Here is a 16,330-nt window from a genome sequence, read left to right on the forward strand (position 1 = left end):
TTGTATTATCGTAAGATTAGTATTAGAAGAAATAATTACATTTATGATAGCCGTAAAATCTTTAACGATTGACTTGATTAAGTATAAAATTCACTTACATAGATGCGTAAAATCAATGAAGTTCAATAACAAATACAACATATATATATATATATATATATATATATATATATTACATACAACATATAAAAGTATAATGAAAGAGACAATTTGTTTATTTAAAATATTTCAGTTTGACTACATTGGAACTTTTTCAACTTGAGCCAATCTGCATTTGCCCTTCGCCAACTATCAAATCAATGGAGTTAATAAATTGCTCGTGAACGTAGGTTGTTTTATTTTCTAAATTTATAGTAATAACTTTACCGATTCCAACTCAGCGTTGCCATCTAGTGAATTTTAGCTTGAAATACTTTTTATAAAAGTGCATACATCCATTTATCATATTTATTATAAACGCGCGTGCACGTTTGTGGCAAACATGCCATTTTGAAAATATCTCTATTAAGGAGCAGGCATTTGATATGGAAGAGGAGAGACGTTTATTTTAATATTCATGCTGTTTACTTTAATAAGCCATATTAAATGACAAAATACTGCCAACTTACATCCACCTGCTGCAACAAGAACGTATACCGCGCCACCTTCCCCCTCTTTTCGAGAAATACGCGCGCGCGCAATCGTCGGCCATATCTTCTTTTATCTCTCTCTCTCTCTCTCTCTCTCTCTCTCTCTCTCTCTCTCTCTCTCTCTCCCTCTCCCTCACTCACTCTCTTTCGTTTTCTCTTTTTCTATTTTGTTCGTTCGTTCGGATTTTATTAGATGCTGCATTGGTGCGCAATCTTTCTTTCACAATAAATCCGATAATTTACAAAGGAATAAAGTATTACCTATAAATAATTCTATTCCTTGATTAATTATTGTTTGATTACCCCTACTTTCCTTTAGCGTTTATCGGAAAGTGCGAGAAAGCTTTTCATTTTTCTATTCTCCCCTCTCTATCCTTGTCCCTCTTTAATTCTGACCCTTTTACACTAGGGACGTTATGCTCGTTAATGTGCAATGTTGATCGATGGACGCGATCCACCGTACGATCACGATCATACAAATGCTCCAAAAGATAAAGAAATCTCTAACAACGATCAACTTTCATTTCTCTCGCTTCAACTGAACTCGCAAAATTATTCACGACATTCGTAATCGAGCCGAGTATGTAAAAGGGTTCGACCGACTCGCATGCGCACGCACGCTGTACTCTCTATTCCTCGCGTTAAATCGCTCGTACGCTCATACACTCTCACTCGCTCATACATTGCACACATACGAGTAACAGAAGCCCCTTGCGGTCCTTGATCGCTGAGCGTCGCACGTCTACCTTTTCGTTGTAAAGGGAATAAAGAAGTTTAGTAGACGCCACGACGACGAGAGCGTTTCGTCAGTTCGTTGAGAGCCCGGAAGTTTATTTGTGAAACAAACAAAGCCGCAAACATTCCGCGCAAAAGCAACATGAAGAAGAAGGACGTGTCGGAGGAAGAGTTCTCCGCCGACGATCCCGACGATCCCGAAGAAGACGGCAATTCCGGTGACGACTGGACGCCCGGCCAAGAGGTAGCGTATCCCATTATTCTTTCATCCCCTCGAGTGCCGATAACGATCACGCGACCTTCTGCGTGCCAAGCTACCACGGAGCTGCCAAAGCACATAACCTCACTTTTTACCGTCGCCGCCGCGCGTGCTCAATAAAACAAAAAGGTCTCCCGAGGTCGATGATGTTCTTTTTTTTTCAACAGCCTCTGCGACCTTCTTTTATCGTTGTCCCATGCGTAGCTACTTGCAGTACAGTTCGTCAGTTTTTCTCGATTACGCGTCGTTCGCCAATCGACTCGCGTCCCACACCTATTACTCGACATAGTAAAAAGTCTCCATGGCATTGCCTTGGCTGAATCATATAAATGCCATTGACAAACGGATACGTACGCACGTACGTACGCACGCACGCACGCACGCACGCACGCACGCGCGCGCGCGGGCGCCCGCGCGTGTCCATATTTACATCGCGCGCAGCATACTCTCGTAAAATATCCCCGTCTCTCTCTCTCTTATACTCCTTCGTTGTGTCATCATCGTTTCTCAGAACGTTCTGGCGTTCTTCCTATCTGTTGTGTTTTGTGCGTGTGTCGTCGCTATCAAAACGCATCCGCTACTTGGGGAAAAGGCATGGCGCGAAGGGTATAACGCCGCTTCCGCATTTATTTATTGTAAGGTCGGGGCATCGATACGCGCACGCCGCTCGAATAGTGCACCAAAACATCTACGAAAACGGGGAAAGGGGGCGATGGCTGACGCTACAGGCGAGTTGGCGGCGGGGGGGTCCGGGGGGGGGGGGGTTAAAGGTTGGGTGGATACATATTATTGTAGGCGATACGTTTTCTTCCACGAATCTCCCGACGCTGCGTCTATTTCTCCTTCAAGCCGGCCGGCCAATGGCGCCGGTTCATGACCATCATTGTTTTTTCTTTTCTTTTCTTTTCGTTATGTCGTTGCGCCAACTGCTGTCGCCGTACGGCACTTGGCACCAACGACCATAAGCGCGCGCTCCTTACAATTCTTTCTCCAACGAAAATCATTATAAAATACGTTCGCGAGGTAATAACGATAGGACGATTAGACCGGAGGGAAGCCATAGGTGCAACGACTCAATTGTGTAAATTCAAAAGTATTAATTTATATTAATGTTTTGTTTGCCGTTAAGTCGGCAGCGGTACTGGCGTACGTAACCGCCTTATGCGTCGTCGCACTGCGTACTCTATTTCCAGTTATCCATATCCATATTCCAATCTGGTCAGATAACTATGCACGCAAGTAGAACTTGTCGTCGTCGTCGTCGTCGTCGTTGTCGTTGTCGTTGTCGTTGTCGTTGTCGTTGTCGTTGTCGTCATCGTCATCGTCATTTTAACATTACCGTCACTTCATTGTCACAAACGCCGAAACATAAATTGCACGATGTAGTAATGTGCCGATGGGCTGGCGTATTCCATGAAAAACCCAATAACGAAAATATGGCTGTAATGTTGAGCGTACCAACGTCTTTGGTAACTTTAGCTTTTGAGGTTTGAATCGAGCGCGTCCAATGGAGAATATAATACTCCGAAGCTAGACAGTTATTTTAAAAAGAATCAATGCCGATGATGAATTTCATAATAAAAGTTGCGCCTGTATTGTTTTTTTTTTTCTTTTCTTTTTTTTTTTTTTTTTTCAGTCATTGAAAGTATATAACAAATTTTGTTTTACAATATTCAGGCTAATAATATTAATAATCACATGTTTAATATAGTTTGTGCTAAACACATACTTTTATGCGTCGATATATTAATACCATCGATACGTATATACTAAGACAAATCTTGCCCATTATAATATTTATTATAATAAGATTATTATTCATTTAAAATGCAGGCATCAATGTAGTAAAATTAAAATAAGTCGACATGTTTACTTATATATACAGTGCCTAAATTATTTTATTTACTTTGCGATATTCGTCATAGTTTTGTTTTGTTTTTTTTATATATTCAACAATAATATAATTTAGCGATTAGGCATGTTTTTAAAAGAAATATATTATTGATCTGATATAACCATAATTAATAAAAAAAAAAAACTATAATAATAATGAAAAAAAAAAGGGTTTTAATATTAGCAAGCGTTATTTTAAATCTCTAATTTAATTTACTATAATTTCGGATAATAATTGAAAATTGGAAATAAGACTTGCCAATCCAAAGTTGTTGTTGTTGTTGTTGTTGTTTTTCTTTCCTTTTTTATACAGAATATACGTATACATTTAAATTTTGTATAATAATAAATAAACTAATAGATTTCAGATTGCACAACTTTTTACTTACTTAAATATACTGACTTGTGTATCGATGCGATATATTACACAAATATATTATTTTAATATTTTATCATAGTATCAGCTATATATGTATATGTATATATATTAAAAAAAAAAAAAAAAAAATTAATCGCTTCGTTTTGTATAATAAATTTTATAAAATATAAATTTATTTTATTGAGATTAAATACAGCCTCACATACATAGTCGGCATTACTCGACGATCCAACAAAGTAATAAGAACACTCGAGAATACTGATATCGAGTTGAGAAAAAACGGAGGTTGTCTGTATAATTGATAATTTTTTTTCTTATTCCGTGAATTCAAGTCTACATTTTCATTAACGTAATTTAGTTAAAATAAGTATATATAATTTAAATATTGTGTCCCTCTAAAATGGGACGAAGCGTTCACATCATCTTATATCTTATTTTTTTTTTAGTCATGATCCTCGTTAACAACGCTAGTTTTTTTTTTATCTACAATTGATTAGTCATGATTTTCGTTGTTTCAAGAGACGTTTACAACATACATGGTATTAAATAAAAAAATTTTAATCTCTACGCCATCCTCTATATCAATTAATCTTACAGTGAAAGAGAAAAATCTTATACAATATAGAATATTATTGTTTACTTAATATTTCTCTTTAACTTTAAGTAAAGACATTTGAGAGAAATTAATTCGTTCAATGCAATACATCTTAAGCGTGAATCGATTTGCAATCGAAATATCGCAAAGATATTATTACATGATAGAGTTTTAATATGCACAGCTCAATATCAAAGAGCCTAAGAGATTACAACGCTGTACTTATATAAAAATATATATTAGCATTATAAATATATTTACGACATTTTAATAATTTCTTGTGATATTTGAGATAATATTAATATATATATATATATATATATATATATGTATTCATTCGAATTTTTAATTTGGATAATTTTGATTTAATATACTTCCAAAATATTTATGCGATTCGGCTGTCAATAACTGCGAAAAATAATTCAAGTTTCTTTGTTTACGGTTGTATTTATTTATCAACATTCGGAGATTAATTGAAACTAATATAAGACAATAATTACTTAAATATTGAATTATAACTATTTTTAGCATAAATAAGAATTATATGTGTAAATATAGGATAGTTTTTAGAATATTGAAATTATTATATTATCAATAATTTGTAAGAATTGTGCACCGATCGGTCAATTAAATATATTGTTCATTGCATTGGAAAAATTATCAATTTCGAATATATATTTTATTTATACAAATTTTCGTTTGCAGACTGGAGGCGGAGTAAAGAAGAGACCAAGAAGAGCATCAGCCAAAAAACGACACCACTCGGAAGAAGAGGAAGAGGAGGAAGATGACGAGGAAGAAGAAGAGGAGGAAGAGGAAGATGAAGAATCTGATTCTGATTCCGGTAGAAAGACAAAAAGAAAGCGACGAACCAGAAAAGAAGAGGAGGAAGAGGATGAAGAAGAAGAAGATTCAGATGATAATAATTTCAATGATACATCTGGAATTCCACCAAAGGACTTTACTGTATGCAGTTATCATTGTTCAACCGTGTATTTCTTAATAGTATATAAATAATTAATATTAATGTATCATGTATAATGTTTTCTAGTCGGGAGCTTTTGTTGTCGCAAAAGCCGATGTTAATGGAGACAAGGATCCGACGTTATGGAGGATAGATGGAAAAGCATTACTTCAAAAGTACTTACCATTTGTTGAGAATGGCAAGACTCTATACAAAAGCACCTCTACAGTAAGTCGAGCTTTCGGCGTTAATAATTTTCATTTTAAGATGAATTCATACAACTTGTCGTAATAAAAATTAATTTACTTTAAACATGAAGCTTAGTCTTATTTTAGCAAAACTAATACTGAATGAATACTGCCATACCATAATTATGTTTAAAGAAAAGTACTGATTTTAAATGTTGATGAAAACGGTTGTGGTGTTAATATGTTATGGATTCTTTTTTTTTTTTTTTTTTTTTTTTTTTTTTTTTTTTTTTTTTTTTTTTTTTTTTATATATTTTTTTTTTTTATATTATGTTATTTTAATAATTATATTTTAGTATTCTGGATGGTCGGTTAACAACAAAGATAAATACTTTGCAGCACAAGTAACATTTAAAGTGCAAAGTAGGCAAGAAACAATCGTAGAACTTCATCTTGATCCTGAACAGCAGCAACAAGCAGCAGTAAAGTGAGTTAATTCTTAAATTATTACATTTCAACGCTGAAAACTAACATAAAATAATTATATTATAATTGGATGTTTTAATTTGTAGGGATGAAAAAGAAGAATAAGTGTAGCATCTTACGTTATCTTTATATCTTTTAAGATCAACCACTGACAAAGCCAAACACGTAAGCGTGAGTTAAATAATGTACGAATGTGGAACAATAAGATATGCATTTTTGAATATATAAACGTCACTGAATTAAAAATTGTTTCTAATACAATTTATAACGTAATCATTGTTAAAAAAAAAAAAGAAAAAAAGAAAATATATATATATATATATATTAAAACAAATACACCTTTTATAATTCAAATCAGTTGTATAAACACTATTAATGGTTTGATTATACAGGTGATATTTTTCAGTGTATTTGTACTCTATTACATTTTTGTACTCTGACGTTATTTTTAATTATTTTGAAAATAAAATTTATTGCTGTAATAGAAACAATTATTTAAGAAAACTGAATTCAAACAAAATTCTGTCACTTAAATTACTGTGTAAATTTTTATTGAAGCGACGACTTTAGATGTTTTACTTGATCATAGAGCATTTATAACAAGCTAATGTGTTTATAATTAAGTTCATAAAAATATCAATTTAGATTGCGTGTGTGAGAAATTATGATGTGGAATTGAAGAAATACAACTAAACTCATTAAGATGCATTTACAAGGAACTAGACTTTTCTTTAACATTATATAAGATATTAATTATATCTGGTAACTTAATTAATACACGTCTGATTTAATTTTTATTTTATTTTATTATATAAATATTTAATAAATCAATTTTTCAACGAAACTTATGTTAACGTTTAATGTATGAAATAATATCGAAAGTAAGTTGAATTTAAATAATTACATCTAAAACAAGCAGTAATTTTATTACATAAATAATACAAGGTTGAAGCTTTTTATTCAATCTTAACTTACAAGTCTACACTGTTCAAAAAATTTTCTAATGTATTTGCAAAATAAAAATAAGTTTCATTAAAAGCTTCTATATCATTTACCCGGCAAATGTTAATATTTCAATAATTTGATTTTATAATATTCAAACCCTCTTCTTAAATCGAATAAAAATAAAAATTGTTCAGTATTGGTGGCTGCAATTGAAAAATAAATAGACTTAATAAGAACGATGATTCACGTGGCAATTCAATCAATTTTAACAGGAACTTTACAATGCAAGTAACGTATCGACGAAGTAGATCTATAATATTTTCAATAGCTTTACGAATTATAAAAATATGATTGATTTACTAATTATATATTTCATCATCTAAAAATAACTATTAGTAATACTAAAGTATATCATGATTACGCTTTATTTGAATATGCGTGTATATATATATATATATATAGTAAAAAAATTTGCTTTCCTATCAAAATCAATATCAATTTAAAAATCTTATTAAATGTATGCAATAATTTTTTTTTCCTTTTTTTCTTTTTTTTAACATTAAATTTAATAAAATCAAAGAGATTATAATAAAACTCTGTACATTAAAATGATTTGTAATCTATTCTTTTATGACTTGTAATTATTAAAGTTTTAGTGCATAATACAAAAATGCAATTAATTACAATAAACTTTGTTTCAAGTGTAAGAATTATTTTTGTACTAAATGTTAAACATAAAAACGTTTAACAAACTAATTACTATATTTTAAAACAGAAAGTACTGGGCTAGAAGAAATAAAAGATATTACACTTTATTTTAAGTTGCTATTGCATTAAATGCTTCTTTGATTTATCAATGGTGTACTATTTTTCTCAATTATTTGTCATTAAGTTTAAGTTACGTTGCTGTAACCGTTACTAACAACATATTTACATACCAATAAGCGTCACAATATCCTAATACACAGCTAAAATAACTTCAGTGTTTAAAGCGCACATTTAATTCAAATAATTAAGAACCAAGTCTTGAAATTAATATATTTTTAAAGATTTTTTACTCAAAGCTAGGAGAAACGATTATTAAAGTAATTAAATTATTATGCCTCGTTTTTCATAAATTCCTATTTATAAATAGATTATTTTAAGAAATAAATATAAGATAAAAGAATGAAAAATCTTATTGTACGCATGGCTTATTTCATATTTTTTTAGAGTGTCGTTCCACTTTGTACGAAGGGTTTCTACTTTTTACAATAAATTTCAATATTTATAATCCGTCACTCTCAATCAGAGTCTAATCACAGATAAAGCTACGTCACTATGTTTCACAATGTAAAGATCAAATAACAAAATCATATTGAATTAATAGTGCATTGAAACGTCGTGCTTTCAACTAGGAACTTAAAATCCAGGTTCCATCCTTACGGAAAGTACACTACTTAGCATATCCCTGATCTCGGCCATTTCTCTGCGACTCTTCGCCACGACGTCTTCAAGTTTCTTATTTTTCTGCAAGACCTTCTCCATCTCGAGCCAACAGTCCTGACTGGTCCTCTTGTAACAGCACGAGAGGCCGGCCTCTTCCTCATCATCCTTTTCATCGCTCTCCACTTTTCCGCAATGAACACATTTATTCTGAAGCCTCAGATGCAAACTGCCGGATCTTTGCGACCCATCCGTATCAATGTCCACCGACATTACGTCTTCGAACGACGACTCCACGTCTATTTTAGCTTGGCGTTTTAAACTTTTGCGTCTCGCTAATGAAGACGAAGGGCAAGAGGAAGTCTCGGACGTACTTTCGTTCTTTTTCATAGGGCGCGTCAGCCCGTCGCTAAATCTTCGACCCTTTTCATACTCCGAATGAAATATCTTACAAGAACCCTCGCTAGCTCGTCGCTGATTACTGTCACTTAAATATACAAGCTCATCGATATTGTCGCTGTTGCCGCTGTTGCCGCTGGACAATAATTCTACCTCCAGTGGGTCAGTAATTTTATTATTATTCGCATTGATATTGTCTTCGGCTGTAAAAACAACAGTTTCAATAGAGTCTTTGTTCTCCCCACTATAATTATCGAGATCGACCAATGTTGGCTTTGACTTTCCGCTAGAAAATTCGTTATTATTATTTGTCATACTTTCTTCGTCCGCGATGAACGTTGGTCCCATTTGATCTGGCGCGGTCGTATCGTCCAATAACTTAAACAAACTATTTGTTTGCGTCGACATTTGACTCCTTGATGAGCTGACTTCTATGAGATCGCCGTTGTGCCCAAAGGCAAAGGACTTTTGACCTTGTTAAAAATAAAATTTTATACATTTAATACGTTGTAATGGAATGAAATAACACGACAAAATTCCCTACTATGGTTAATATTTATTAAAGAAATGACATTGACAAACTCGAGTCAATATAACATTTACATTAATTGTTATCAAAATAATTCGTAACTCGTTGAAAATAATAGATTGATAAGCCTTTTTAATGCGAACATTAATAGAAGAAAATGATGAGAGTTAGACGAAACTGACCATTAAAAATAAAAACCCCATTTATTTATGTAGAATATAAATCAAATCTATAGCGAGAATCTTACCAATGATCATCCGCTTGTTTCGCATATCAGGACTTTTCGATCTCGGTCTATCGAGAAACTGGCGATTGTCAGGTGATAGGACCGACAGTTTGTTTTCCTGTTGTTGCAGCATGTGAGGTACTGTATTATTATTATATGTAGTGTAGGCGTCAAGTTCGTGGTACTCGTGTTCTCGTAGCCGCTGCATAATCTTTTGTACAATTTCGGATGGAGCTACATACGGCGAACCTGCGGAACATTGCCGACGAGTTTAATCGTGAAAATCATCATGAGAATGGACAATTAATCAACAAAAACGTAAGTAATAGCCATTGCAATATCAAGAAATGCAGTATTTCTACAAATTGTTTCTGTGTTATTATTCGTACTTGCATAAATGCTATAATACGTTCTAATAATAATAATAATAATAATAATAATAATAATAATAATAATAATAATAATTTAAAATCTCGATTTAAAAGTTTAAACTGTCTACCGTTGTTTCAATTTTATAATGAATTCTTTCTAATAACGGTGTATGAATCACATTGTCGTTATACAACTACTAAATTAACAGCAACAATTGAAAATTTACGCAATACACTTTCTTGTTTATTCAAATACAATTATACAAGAATTAATTAATTACTATATGACTACTATTAAGATTTTTTACGAGGATGTATTTTAGTAACAGTTAATAACGGATTTTCAATTAAAAAAAAAAAAAAATCTAAATATTCGAAGGAAAAATTAATAAAATAATTTAACAAAATTTTCTATAACAATAAACTATAGTATAATCTAAATTGCTTGTATTTTAATCATTTCAAATTTATTAAAAAAATATATATAAAAATTTATTTGTTAAATCGGTAGACAATGTAACAACTTTATTAATTTAATAACTTTGTTATGTTAATAATAATATACCATAATGAATTTTATTTTTTTCCTTTATTCAGAATCAATAATACCATATATTGAAGTTTCACAATTATAAATTTATTAATATAATTATTCGACTGTCAATCTGTAGTTATAAACTTTTATTGAGCATTAAAATTATAATTATTAACAAAATAATAATTGAAAAAAATAAAACGAACAAATTAAATTTATAAAAAATAAAAAAAATAAAAAAAAAATATATTAAAGCAAATGAAATATATTTACAAAACAGTTAATTTAGGGGAAAATTTTAAGCTATTCATTCGAAAAAATCATCCCCGTAAAATTATTGTCTGAAAAAAATAATGTGGAATATTAATAAGCATTGGAAAAACTAAAAAAATTATAAAAAATATTGATTAATACATTAATAAAGGTTAATCGAATTAACTCCACACACACACACACACACGCGCACACACACACACACACACACACACACACACACACTCGGATCAACTACTATGCGTTATGAATTTAAAAATTGCAATTCATTTGTGTCGAGTGTATAAAACAACAAAAAATGTTTAATATAATAGCTTAGACTATACTACTTCTAATATTTCGTGAATTTTAAAAACGAACGAATTTTATTAATGATAATTGAAGTATTCTTTAAATATAAAAAACATGCTTGAATATCAAATTATTTATTTGATTATTTCAAAATTAATCGACGTAGAATTTCAAAATATTGAAGATATTGATCGAGCCTTTTTCTCAAGATATATCATCAACTGTGTTACTATTAATGAAATAGTAATTAAAAATAAAAAAAATAAAAAAAAAAAAAAAAAAAAAAAAAATAAAAAAAAATTATATATTACAAAGGTCTAAATTAATAATGAAGCATAACTTAGGCAATGCATAAAGGGACAAGCCATATATATTCTATACAATGACACGAAAATGCAAATACAAAAATTGTTAGACATGCTGAAATATCTCTGGCTTCAAATGAACACAAACATGCGTGAGATAAATGAAAGTGACTTTTATCTCACTTGCTCGTGCCTCCGACTACGGTGAATGCAGACGTAATTAGCAACAACAAAACGTGTAAAAAAAAAAAACTCAGGGAAAAATACGAAAAGTGGAAAAATGTCTTTGTACGTTACAAACTCTCTAAATTTCTTAAAAGTGAACTTAATCTTTCAGAATTAGATAAACAGAATTGTGTATTTCGAATGAATGTTTGATTTCTTAATTAACGTAGCCTTAGCTTACGTTTTAGCTTTCATTTAAGTTATACAAACAAAAACAAAACAAAAAAAAAAATATATATATATATATATATTTATATAATTATTATATTACAATAATCATTCGCGATAATAAGATTATTAATGTTATAAGAACTTTTTTATTTACTTGTAAATAATGATTAAAGCTTCGGTTTCATTAATGCTATTAAAATCAAGAAATCCACTGTATCATTATACAATGGATAATATTTGTCGTTGTTTTTTACCTTATTAATTAAAATTTTTCTTTTAATAAACTTGAATGAACTGGTATTTTAAAATAATATTGTCGAATAATGATCAAAATATTGAGCATCTATTTTTCTACAATACTTTGATCCAAAAATCTTTTGACAATGACGACACATTGACTCTGCTAGTACTAAAAAAGTACACGCCACGGGTCATTTTAAGAAATTGAAAGAGCATGTGACGAGGACATCCATCCGTACGCGGTGACGCTTCACTTCGAATAAGGACTTACGGAGCCATTGGATCCGGAATGTCGACGACTCCGTGGTCGTATACGGACACTCGGCGTGCCCACGTCGCTTCCTACAAAATATTGAAACGTTCTGGTTTTCTCTGTTCAGCAAGTGCAAGACATTATCGATTTTTCAAGAGGGCATTATCAAGTTCTGGTACCCAAAGCAGAATCGTGCGATAATGATGATTGGCAAAGAATTTTTTAAATTTGCATATGTCGCATCGAAGGGCTGAGTAAACATTTATAGAGTTTGCATTGGTATTAACAGATGATTGATGCACATTCCATTATCGAAACGTTGCTTTCATCAATTCATTATTACATTGCATTATAATTTGTCAATTATATAATTGACATTAATGATTTGATTAGATACTCGATGATATATTATTTGGAAGAATGCTTAATTCCCGAGTAAACATTTACATCGTTATAAATAAAATGAAAAGGTAGCCGGCGACCGGCTCTTTTGATTGAGATTATATAAACTTGGATAAATTTTCGAAGCCAAATGAAATTCAAAGTCAAGCGGCGACGTTGAAAACAATTTTAAAGCTAAATTTAAAATTTTCATCAAAGCCAGCACTATAATTTATGGACAATAATTTAACTGCCGAGAGCATTGGCTCGTCTTACTCTTAAATTTAATTTTAAACATTTTCCAGTACAACGCTACAAATATATTTAAAAATATCACTTTAAATATATATGTATATATAGTGTTATTATATTAATTACCTTATAAATCCTGAAATTTTTTGTTTAAGCGTGCTATTGGGTTAATAAATAGTATTTGAACGATTATAATCTAGACAAAAGTTAAAAATTAAGCAATTTGGAAAATTGAAATATCCTTGCATTAACAATGAATCGATAGAAAAATTTATATGCAAAGCACACACAGTGATTAGATAAATTAGCGATCGATCGTGAATTCGTTAACAGTTTTTAACTTTTGTATAAATAAATAAATTCGATTATTATACAAGTGGTTAGTGTAGTTATTATAGCGGCTACCAATCACTTGCATTGATATTGAAATGAAATTATTAATAAAATAAAAAAAAATAAAAAAAAAAAAAAAAAAAAAAAGAAGCAATGTATTAGTAAATTTATCGTAGCGTTACTTCTTTTTTTTTCTTTTTTTTTTTTCTTTTTCTGTACATATAAATATGATCGCTAGATGTTAGTATAATAATTTTTATCTATTATTTAAATGAAAATTTACCGCGACATAATCATTTGTGTAGAAGCCATATATAACAAGGGCGTTCGTTAATAATTCATTGATTTAATTTTTAATGCACTTTTTAACTAACTTCCACATCAGTTCTCATATCTATCCACATTTTCTTAATTATAATAAAGATAATGAACTCTAGTATCAAGATGAATTCAATAAAAATAAAAAGATCGGCAAAAGTTTATTATTATTAATATGTACAATTAAAATAGCAACGTATTAAATAGGAAAATAAACTCGCGTCACCATTAAAAATATGACGATTACATATTTATTTTATAAAAGTGATGGTATCGTATCATTTTCAAACTTTTGTCAATTTGTTCAAGTAGATTATAAATCTAAATACAAATGGAAGTATAAATAGTCAACCGTTTCAATGACACTTCGGCTTACTTTTACTATTTATCAAAGTTTAACTTTACATACTCAATTTATAATACATAAGCGTTACATCTAATGTGTAATTAATTAATGATTAAATAAATAAATAAATAATTCCGACTACTGTGTGTATTCTTTTGACCCTACTACATTAGGGCAAATATTAATCAGCGATCTTATAAATAATTGCAATTTGATCGATTTTTATTATTGAAAATGGAAAACGTATTATAAAAAAAAGGAAAAAAAAAGAATGTTATCGTATGCGTTAAAATGCTTATTAATTCATAAATCTTCAGTTCATAAATCTTATTACATGAAATTAGCTGATTATATGGTTGAATTTTTTTTTTTTTTTTTTTTGTTTATTCAGCAGATTCATTTGAAATAAGTTTACTTGCCATTTTATGGATTTTATACTTGATCAAATGGTACCTATCGCATCTCCTTTACCTTTGAAAACAAAAATTAACAAAGAAGGCAGAAGAACTTAATATATTTACATCGTCGATTTCGAGTGGGTCCAATTTTATTCTTATAGATGATAATTTTATTTCTTGGTAATGAAACTAGGACTTAAGTCGTAAATATGCCAATCAATTTAATAACTTTAAGCATTGAGTTATCGCACGTGGATATTCATTGTACCGGAACAACATTAAGATAATTTATAAGAATTTTTTGTAGCCAAGACTGAAGAAAAAATGGTCGATTTAATTTTCGTTATATCACAAGAATGGACCGAGTCTCCTCCTTTTGAGGAGGATGAGATACGCGTTTAAAAGTGAAAAACAATTTTATCTTTTAGGAAACGAAGTGTCTTTTAGGCAGCAGAGGTACGATACCTGTGAGCCCTCGATACCCGAGGGATGTAGAATCAAGCGATTCATTTGTCTCCTGCTGATGCTTGACAAAGTCATTAATGGCAATCCCCTTCAGCTTCGACGGCTGAAGAAAGCGCTTTGGTATGCGAGAGAGTGGCCCCGTGTCCCGAGGACTGCTCGCGCAGCCCCCGAAGCCGAGGCTCAGCAGCACCGCCTCCGGGTCAGCGCGTCTCAGTTCAAGAAGACTCTCGACGCTGCTACAGTGACTGCTATCGGATTGAAAACTCGGGTCTCGCGCCAGTCTGCAATGACAGCGGTGCAACGATAAATTTTACCATTATTTAACTTGCCACCGAGGAATCTCGCTGCTTTTAAGATAATAACGATACTCGATGATGCTTTTTAAGCATTTGATGATTTTTATTTTGATAGTGCTATTAGCAACTATCTTGCCGTATTTAGTTGTCGTTGCCTACTTTTTTCCCATTTACATGGCAAACATTATTTTCATTGTAAACTTAATTAAACCCGCTCGAGTTGTAATATATACCATTTAAATGTGACAACGACGTTTTATATTACAAGTCCAAAATAAATTTTACTCAAAATACAGCTACGTTGATCAGCAAGTAAAATTTCTTGTTGAAGCTTGTTGAAACTTTATAAGAGAGGACGCTTTCATGCGATCTACTTCTTTTAATCATTCTGTAACTATATTTATTCCAGCAAATTAATTGAATTACTTTACTATATATACTTGTACTCTACAGCTATACATTTACAATTGTGCTCTTACGTTATTATGTCATTACACAATGGTGAACCATGAAATATTTGACGAATAGCTAAGTAAAATAATTATCATCTTAATTATCTTTATTACTATAGTATTTATTATTAAACTAAATTAAAAAATGTATTTTTCCAATTAGTTAAAAAATTTACCAAAGTCATTTAACGACATATTGAAGTGCAATAGTAAATTAAAATTATTTAGATGAGCATATACAGTTTAAGAAGTTGTCGAATAAAATTAATTTTAAATATAATATAAATATAATATAACAAATCCATACAAGATTGAAATATACTTTTTCAAATATAATCAAGTAAATATTGTATTTTCAGTATTTTTAAGGGAAAAAGATGGTTAAAAACAGATTTAAAGGCTAACAAAATTTCTACGATACAGCTAAACTTAAAATAATTATACTTTGCAATAATATATTTGATAATATATTTGCAAGATTATTTGAAATTGTATAATAATATATTGTATGTATATACATACATATATATATATATATATATATATATATATATATATGATTAATTATTTCATTCATTACCTCGATACATTTGAATAAGCTATAGTGGGTGAAGTATGAACCGTAATTGGTGTTGAAACAGTCATATTTGATTGACTTAAATAGTTCTCTTCATTTAAAGCTTTCTTAGCAGAGCAATCAGTAATGGAGAGTGTTTCTAAATCAGCAGAGATACTCTGCTGTCTAACAATGGATGCTAAGTTTGAAGTAACAG

At 30.6% G+C, this 16,330-nt stretch overlaps 2 protein-coding genes across 2 annotated transcripts; one reads left to right on the forward strand and one right to left on the reverse strand.

The window, feature by feature from the left end:
* The first annotated feature begins 1,271 nt into the window (after window positions 1–1,271).
* Window positions 1,272–6,401, forward strand: LOC105368695 (nucleolin-like). The gene is made up of 5 exons (XM_011507767.1): window positions 1,272–1,608; window positions 5,196–5,456; window positions 5,542–5,682; window positions 5,999–6,129; window positions 6,215–6,401. Exons 1-5 carry the CDS (start codon window positions 1,507–1,509, stop codon window positions 6,231–6,233), a joined length of 654 nt encoding a protein of 217 aa, XP_011506069.1. The 5' UTR covers window positions 1,272–1,506; the 3' UTR covers window positions 6,234–6,401.
* A 1,828-nt stretch (window positions 6,402–8,229) lies between these two features.
* On the reverse strand, window positions 8,230–16,316 carry olf186-M (Ki-ras-induced actin-interacting protein-IP3R-interacting domain olf186-M; the record flags this gene model as incomplete). The annotated part of the gene is made up of 4 exons (XM_011507781.1): window positions 8,230–9,370; window positions 9,674–9,901; window positions 14,810–15,090; window positions 16,138–16,316. Coding segments are annotated over 4 exons (1,584 nt in total), but the record flags the coding sequence as incomplete, so codon positions are not given.
* Window positions 16,317–16,330: the final 14 nt, after the last annotated feature.

This window comes from Ceratosolen solmsi, unplaced genomic scaffold (assembly GCF_000503995.2).
Source record: "Ceratosolen solmsi marchali unplaced genomic scaffold, CerSol_1.0 scaffold10, whole genome shotgun sequence".
NCBI lineage: Eukaryota > Metazoa > Arthropoda > Insecta > Hymenoptera > Agaonidae > Ceratosolen > Ceratosolen solmsi.